This window comes from Leptonychotes weddellii, chromosome 1 (genome assembly GCF_054177405.1).
Source record: "Leptonychotes weddellii isolate Sample4059 chromosome 1, ASM5417740v2, whole genome shotgun sequence".
NCBI lineage: Eukaryota > Metazoa > Chordata > Mammalia > Carnivora > Phocidae > Leptonychotes > Leptonychotes weddellii.
The window spans coordinates 192,158,237-192,166,970 of NC_138369.1; the positions used below are offsets into that span (position 1 = coordinate 192,158,237).

General features: G+C 44.7%; 1 protein-coding gene across 4 annotated transcripts in view; it reads right to left on the reverse strand.

Moving 5' to 3' along the window:
• Positions 1-8,728, reverse strand: part of MCM3AP (minichromosome maintenance complex component 3 associated protein) — a 51,937-nt gene extending 43,209 nt beyond the window's left edge. For 3 of the 4 annotated variants that reach the window (XM_081800885.1, XM_081800881.1, XM_081800874.1), the window contains exons 1-6: positions 8,525-8,728; positions 6,761-8,073; positions 5,754-5,977; positions 3,394-3,472; positions 2,787-2,931; positions 1,274-1,464 (exon numbers count right to left, since the gene is read on the reverse strand). In XM_081800885.1, coding sequence (XP_081657011.1) covers positions 1,274-1,464; positions 2,787-2,931; positions 3,394-3,472; positions 5,754-5,977; positions 6,761-8,009 — 1,888 coding nt within the window. In that variant the 5' untranslated portion in view covers positions 8,010-8,073; positions 8,525-8,728. The remainder of the gene's footprint in view (positions 1-1,273; positions 1,465-2,786; positions 2,932-3,393; positions 3,473-5,753; positions 5,978-6,760; positions 8,074-8,524) is intronic. The other variant, XM_081800891.1, reaches the window with a different exon arrangement.
• Between the last annotated feature and the right edge of the window lie 6 nt (positions 8,729-8,734).

Here is an 8,734-nt window from a genome sequence, read left to right on the forward strand (position 1 = left end):
GACTACTTTATGTACCCACAGGCAGGTACACTTACCCCCTTATTTATACACAACGGGTAGCATACTACATACTTCCACACTATGATTTCCTACTTCACAATAAATCTTCATTTTTTTCCATAAAGAAACCCCAGTCTTCTTTCAGACTGTTTAGAATCTTGCTATGTGGACAATCAATTCCCAATCTTTGTCATCAAAAACAACCTTGTATGTGGAACACACACACGTGTGCGCACACACACACACACTTCTGGGTGTGGGATGCTGGGTCAAAGGCACGGCTTTCCTAAGGCTGGAAGATACTGCCAACCTGCCCTCTACCGGAGCGGTGCAGCCGTCCACAGCCGGCTCAAGGAGACAGCATCATGGTGTAACAGGGGAGAGGCCACCTCTGCGGGTGTTAACTGGACTGCTGTGTGTGATGGGGTGAGCACCTTTCCATATGTTTAAAAACCAATTCATGACACAGTTGACTCTGGAACAACACAGGTTTGAAATGTGCAGGTCCACTCATACACAGATTTTTTACAGTACTGTAAATGTATTTTCTCTTCCTTATCATTTTAATAACATTTTTTTCCTCTAGCTTAATTTATTGTAGGAATGCAGTATATGATACACATAACACAAAATATGCGTTAACTGACTGTTATGAGTAAGTCACCAGTAGGCTATCAGCAGTTAAGTTTTTGAGGAGTCAAAAGTTATATGTGGATTTTCGACTGTAAGGGGGCCAGCACCCCTAGCCTTGTGTTGGTCAAGGTCAGGTATACTTCCTTTTCTGTAACTCCTCTGACCCCCTACTCATTTCTCTACTGGGCTGGCCTTTGTCACAATGACTTCCACAGTACTTTCTATATCAGGAAAATCAGGCCTTTGTGATGAGTTACAGATTTTTCTCCTGGGTTGACATTTCTTAAGTTTTATTTGTGGGGATTTCTGTCAAACCAAACATTTGGATTTTTGTTTAATATATGCTTTCTGAATGTCTAAAAATGGCCCTTTAAAATGTTTCATTTAGCATGGGTCAATAGTTTATGGATTTTCTTCCAAAAATAAAATTAAAGACATATCTACATTATAATCCATGTCTTCCATCCCCTTGGGAAACCAGCTCACAGGAAAGATTATATGCAGGGCATTGGAGGACCCAGAGACTCGATGACAGTGGAGCCCCATGGGCAGGGGTTGCTCCTTCCTCCCAACTCCCACAGTGACCTTACCATGACCTTAGCCAGGTCTCTGGACCGCTGCTGAGGTGCGCCCACCATACCTTGCCGCATGATCCTATCCCTCTGGTCAAGCAGGCGGTACTTCTCCTCAGAAGTCTCAGCCACGGTGCCTATCAGGCTGCTGAGTGATGACACACATGGCCCGAGACCCTCAGAGCCCTCGGAGCCCGAGTCAAAAGGGTCTCCCTCAAACTGATGGGTCTTTAGAAGACTTGGCTTCTTCACTGGAGAGCTACAAAGAAAGTAACACATCAAGGGCCTTGTATCCATCAGGTGCTTCTATCACTTCTACTTCTGAATGCTTCCACCATTCAAGACTTTCTGCTCCTCCAAAACTGACAAAGTACAATACTGACGTGAGACAAGCCCTGACAATGCTAGTGATGAGCACGAAGGTGTTACTCTTGTCATTCTCTGTGATTTTAAAATATTCCATACTTTTTGGGCGCCTGGGTGGCTCAGTCATTAAGCGTCTGCCTTCGGCTCAGGTCATGATCCCGGGGTCCTGGGATCGAGCCCCACATCGGGCTCCCTGCTCAGCGGGGAGTCTGCTTCTCCTTCTGCCCCTCCCCACCACTCGTGCACGCTTACGCTCTCTCTCAAAAATAAAATAAAATCTTAAAAAAAAAAAAAAACAGAATAAAATAAAATATTCCATACTTTTTAAGAATGAGATGAGCCCATTTAAACAGCTAAATGAATATCCAAAGATCTGTATCTCAAAAAAATGAAATTCAGCTTGGGATTTGGGAAAAAAAAACAAAAAAACACACTTTAACACCATGAGGAAATCACACGCCTACATGTTTTCATACATCACTTCACTCTGGTAGAAGGATGTACTAAACAGAAATGAGCAATGTCTCTGAGCTTCCCCATTTTCCAGTTGGCTTTCGATATTCAGTGAACTCTAATGTTGAAGATATGACTGAGTGGGAAAGTAAAAAGCAAAACAAATCAGCAACTAAAGTGCTAACTGTGAAATGAAAAGTGAGGAAACAATATACTAACCAAAATACATGAAGGACCAAACAGAAGCAGGCTGTGGGGGGGGGGGTCATGTGGGAAGCTGGGGGCTCTGGGAACAGATTTCCATTCAGACGGGGAGGCCATGTGAGGCACACACCATGTGCCCACCCCCACCTGAGAGCTAGACCCCTGGCTCCCCAGCTATCGTGCGGCCGAGGGGGACTGCCTCACCATAATAAGCTGGACCTACAGAAAGTCATACTGGAAACTGCCACAAGGAGCTTTGAGGAACACTTGATCATAGCCAGGTAGACCTCTTAAGGGAAAAAGTCCTCCTTACACACTGATACACATCAGGTGCCAGAACAAGCGCATGGGACACGGGACTGAGCGAGACAAGCGAGCAGCCCGGGGGCTCTGCCCAGCCGTCTCCCCCTGCCCTCCCACCACGCCCTCCTCTCCCTCTCCCAGGCCCCATTCCCCCTGCTCAAGTGTCAGCGTATCACCCACTTCCCTGCCATGCTCTGGCACGACTGCTGCCGAGGGCACAGAAGTCGGAGCACCCACAGGAAGGATCGGCCGCACCTTTTACTCAGGAGGGTGCCAGCTGCGGCCCTCACCACAGGCTTGCCAAGAGGAGAGTGCTGAAAGGGTGTGTCCTCGGGGCTCTGGCCGGCTTCGCCGTCACCCGGCTTCTTCTCCTTCACGGAAAAGGGCTTCTTGTTGGGACCTGAGGACACAAGAGCAGAGTTCACGAGTCACAAATCACTTCGCAGTGGACTTTTTTACTGTGTTTGAAAAAGTAATACTCTCGGGGCGCCTGGGTGGCTCAGTCATTAAGCGTCTGCCTTCGGCTCGGGTCATGGTCCCAGGGTCCTGAGATCGCGTCCCCGCATCGGGCTCCCTGCTCTGCGGGAAGCCTGCTTCTCCCTCTCCCACTCCCCCTGCTTGTGTTCCTGCTCTCGCTATCTCTCTCTCTGTCAAATAAATAAAGAAAATCTTAAAAAAAAAAAAAAAAGAAAAGAAAAAGTAATACTCTCTTAATTGTCACAGGAGGTTCCAGAGGAGCCCACAGAAACACTCCGAGACACAGGATGCACCGACAGCCAGCCCCACCCTGGCACTGGTGACAGCTCGGAGGGCGTGGTACACAGAGGACTGGAGACTACACCAAGAATAATTGCAAACTCACTTATTTTCTTCTTGTGCCAAAAGATAGCCATGTCTTTATGCAAGCCTTTCCCCTTCTTCCTAGCCAAGGCTGCAGACACCTAGAAAACAGTCCACAACACAACGTATGAGGACATCAGGACACCAAAGGCAATGAGATTAAAACCACAAATGCAGTAGCAAAATTCTGCACCACAGAGGTGCCTCCACCCCTACATGTTCTGACCACACAGTCCTCGCCTCCCTTACCCATCTCACAGGCGTGGGTTAGCTCTTCTTCTTTTTGAAAGTAATGACTTTACTGGGATAGAACCCATAGCTTGGCCTTGTTGGCATTTGGTGAGATGACTCTCACCATCTGATTACACATACAGTAATGGAAAGATTGCCAAGTCACACTTGAAGACAAAAGGAAGACAATGATACACATGGGGCATAATTTATCACAAAACCAACTACATATTAGTAGTGTACCTACAGACATACCTACAAAAATGTCTAGAAAAATACACACCATACTGGGTAATGGTGTTTGCTCCTGGGTAACAGGAAAGATGAGGGTAATTAGGGAACCTCGGTATTATATGTATCAATGAACTGCTTACAATGACAATTTACATATTTATTACATTAATATTTTTTAGGATTCAGCTAGAAGTGCAAATACATCTCAATAGCCAAATAACTTAAAAAACAAAAACAAAAAACAATGCATATGAGCCAGCAATTCCATTCCTAAGTATATACCAACAGAATTAAAAGCAGGGTCTTGAGATAGTTGCACACCGTGTTCATGGCAGCATTATTCAAAATAGCCAAAAAGTAGAAACAACCTCTGTCCATTGGCAGATTAATAAACAACATGTAATATACTAGAATATTATACTATACAATGGAATATTATTCAACCATAAAAGGAATGAAGTACAACCACATGGACAAACATTGAAAACGTTATGCTGACCGAAATAAACAGGACAAATACTATATGATTCCACTTAAAAATAATTTATAGAATAGGCAAATTCATAGAGATAGAAAATAGATTAGAGGTCACCAAGGGCTGAAGGAAGGAGAAAATGGGGAGATATTGCTTAGTGGTTAGAGTTTCCGTTTGGGATGATGAAAAAGTTCCGGAAATAGACAGTGGTGATGGTTGTACAACATTGTGAATGTAATTAATGCCGCTGAATTGAAAAAAAAATCAACAGGAATAAACCTCAAAACCCCTAAGGCTATGCATGTATTTTGGCACAGAACTTCAGGAATTTAAACAAAGGATATAAGCCAATCAGAAATACATACACAAAATGTCCACAAATAGAAAATTGGCCAAGTAGGTCAACAGGATAGAATGCCACGTAGTGCTTAACAATCCTATTCTAATCTAGGCTATTTATTGATTTCAGAAAATACTGAAGATTGCTACCTGGAAAGGTTACCAGACAGCATATGCAGTGTGATCCCATTTGTGTAAAACCAACATGACTACATACTTGCAAAGATTTACCCTCCCATAGATTTGTTTTTTTCTCCTACATTAACAGGCTATACTTTTATCATTTAAAAAAAAAGTATAAAGACATGCTTCTACTTTACAAATTCTATAGAACCTTATTTCTCCCCACAAGAATATTCAGAAAAAAACAATAAAGATATAAAGCTACATAATGTGAATGGTCCCTGTATGCACACACCCTACAACCAATGTGTCATGCATGTATGTGCCTATGTGTATTTACCGTCAAGGTATAAATCAAACAAGTAACATCAGTTACCTCTGGAGAGTGCGATTACAAGGGGAGTCTACTTTTTCTGTACTGTTTGAATGTTTACAGTGATTATGCACTATGACCAAATAAAACAAGAAAACTCAATTTGGAAAAAGTGCCGTGTGATTACAGAGCCACTCCCATGCATGTCAGAGGAATCTGACTCATGGAATCACTCACCCAGCATTTCTAGAACACTGATTCAGTAGGGACTGCAAGCTTTCCATGAATAACCCCAAGTTATGAAATAAACAGTGCTATTCCAGCCTAAGTTAAAAATAAGATATTCGAGGGCGCCTGGGTGGCTCAGTCGTTAAGCGTCTGCCTTCGGCTCAGGTCATGATCCTGGGGTCCTGGGATCGAGCCCCACATCGGGCTCCCAGCTCCGCGGGAAGCCTGCTTCTCCCTCCCACTCCCCCTGCTTGTGTTCCCTCTCGCGCTGTGTCTCTCTCTGTCAAATAAATAAAATCTTTAAAAAAAAAAAAAAAGAATAAGATATTCGAGCGCTTGCCCAAATTCTAGCAAATAACTGACAGATTAAAAAACAGGTTTCAAAGTGACAAAGTTCAAATTTTTTTTCACTCACATTAAATTTCTTGGAAATACTCACATGATCAAAAAAATACACCACTGCCAGCTTTTTGCTGCGCCTGGTATAGATACGCTGCACTTTAGCAATTTTACCAAAGTGGTTCTCCAGAATGGTTCTGTCATTGAGAGAGTCAGGGATGTTCTTACACTGGATTGCTGTGATTTCAGCAGGAGACAAGCCCCCAAGACTGTCTGTGCTCTCGCTTCTTTTACTTTGACGTCCAGGCGTTCCTCTTAGAGAATCTAGGGATAGGAGAACGGGCATGGAAATGTATCAGATGGGGCGCCTAGGTGGCTCAGTCAGTTAAGCAGCCGACTCTTGATTTTGGGTCCAGTCGTGATCTCAGGGTGGTGAGATTGGGCCCGTATCAGGCTCTGAGCTCAGCGGGGAGTTAGCCTGCTTGAGATTCTCTCCCTCTCCTTCTGCCCCTCTCCCTATTGTATTCTCTCTCTCTAAAATAGATAAATCTTTTAAAAATGCATCAGATATAACATTTCAAAGTTTATGTATTTATTTATTTTTAAGTAATCTCCACATCCAACGTGGGGCTCCAATTCATGAGCCCGAGATCAAGAGCCACATGCTCGGGGCACCTGGGTGGCTCAGTCAGTTAAGCGGCTGCCTTCAGCTCAGATCATGGTCCCAGGGTCCTGGGATCGAGCCCCGCATCAGGCTCCCTGCTCGGCAGGAACCCTGCTTCTCCCTCTCCCACTCCCCCTGCTTGTGTTCCCTCTCTTGCTGTGTCTCTCTCTGTCAGATAAATAAATAAAATATTTAAAAAAAAAAAAAAGAGCCACATGCTCTTCCAACTGAGCCGGCCAATCGCCCCCCAGACGTAACATTTCATATAGAAGGCACCACCTACGTAAGAGCAAAGGAAATGTTCACGTAGGACATGCTCTTGGCATGTTAGAATTCCTAGTGTTTACAGAAAATTTACCAGGAACATCAAACTAAGACCCAAGGAAATTTACCAAGAACCTGCCAGCAGCCTTTACTGGATGGTCCACACATAGAAGGCTCACCTTCTTTTTTATCTCTACTTTCAGTTTCTTCCTCTTTATTCACACCGGGGAGCCGGGAAGGTGCCAAGACAGACTGACTCCCTCCTGGGATGGCCATGTGGTCATTTTCCCCAGATTCGGCACAGCCAATATCCTTTTTAGATTCCTTATTGCCCAGACGACCTACTTCTTTATTGCTTTTGAAGACATCTTGTATCGTTCGACCAAACAAGGTGCCTCCCCGGGGTCGATTCAGGCGGACAGGTCGTTTATCTGGAGGATGATCTCCCCTCGACAGAGCATCCAAGTCTTCTGCTGCATCATGGCCATGTCTCCTTGGGGAGCGATCCTGGTCCTCCTTCCTTTTCAGTCCTTTCATGAGGCTGGGAAGTGGCTCCATTTGGGAAACACGTTCTTCACATCCTTGTCTCACACCTGTTTTGCTAACTGGGAATGGTTCACCCAGAGGCCCTGAAGGTATGGGGAAGTTAGTGAAGCTATTATTAGAACTTCCAAATAGTGACTTAGGGGCTCTCTTCTCTTCCTCTACATTTTGGTTGGACAAAGCAGAGGTAAAGGCAGATGATGAATTATTACTATTGACTGGTTTTGAAAAGGTAAAGTTTGAATTGGCAGCTGAACTGCTTGTCACCTGAGGAAAAGAAAATGGAGCCAGTCCTCCAGGCCCACTACTAATTGGGTGAGAAAATGTGAAAAATCCAGAAGTAATTGGGCTCTGAGTTTTCTCTGGCTCAGATTCAGCCCCAAATATTGGTCTAAACACGGAATTTTCCAGAGGCTTAAAGCTAAACTCTGTTTTCCCAAAACCAGAGCCTGCTATTTCCCCAGTTTCTGGTCCAAACGTAGAAGTACTTGGGAAAGCCCCAAAATTGGGTGATTTAAAACTAAATCCTGGGTTTGCAGGCACACATGAACTTGAAGACCCAGAGGCAGCTACAAAAGCTGGAGTGTGTTCAAGTCCAGAAAAGAGTCCAACATTTGAGATTTGGGAGAATCCTGATGTTTGTGCTGAAGAAGGACTTACTCCAGAAGATGTCGGAAAGCTGGCTACCTGTGAAAATCCTGAGGTTTTCCCAGATAATGTATTATTTTGACCAAAAGGAGAAGGCTGACCAAATCGAAAAGGTGGCTTAGCCTGAAATGTTCCTATGGGACCACTGGTAGATGCTGGGAAAACCCCAGGCTGCTGCCCACTAAAAGGATTAGTTGGGTTCATCTTTGGAAGAAAGGCAGTAAATTCCACGTGCATACAAGTAGTTCTCTTCTTAAATAGTCTGTTCAGCGAGGGAGCTCCCCCTCATCCTCACAGTAAGCTGGAAGACAAAAATTCAGATCATCACGTCACGTCCTGCTGGAAGACTAAGAAGAGAATTTGTAATCACATGTCACACTCTAAGGAAACCAAAGGGCTACGTATTATTTTCTGAGAGCAAGTGGGGTGTTTTTTTGGGGGGGTTGCCTTCCTGGGTGGAAGATTAAATTACTTTGTTACCGGAGGCTTAAAGCGTCATCCTTTAGACTAAAAAAAAACTGGAATTATTTTACTTAATTGGTAAATGGCACGAGAGACCTCAAAGAGCCATGAGAAAATGAATGCAGTCACACTTTAAAGAGAGGAGTTTCTCCAGTCTTCAATCTCCGTAGCCAGAAAACTACAATGTAACGCTGTTAAGAACATCAGTGTTTCAGTGTTTCCTCCTTTTTCTTTCTCTTAAGGTTTATCCCTTCTAGTAATCTCTACACCCATCGTGGGCCCGAACTCACCCCGAGACCAAGAGTCTCAGGCTCCACCGACTGAGCCCGCCAGGCGCCCGTCAGTTTCCTAATTTTCTCCCGGTAACCAGAACCCAGGTAGAGAAACAAACTGTGCTGCTCTACCTGAGAAGACCCACTAAACTGGCTCAAAGCACAGAGCGCCCCTGCAGAAGGGCTGCCCCCTGACCAGGGAGGGCGGGGCAACGGAGGCCGCGCACC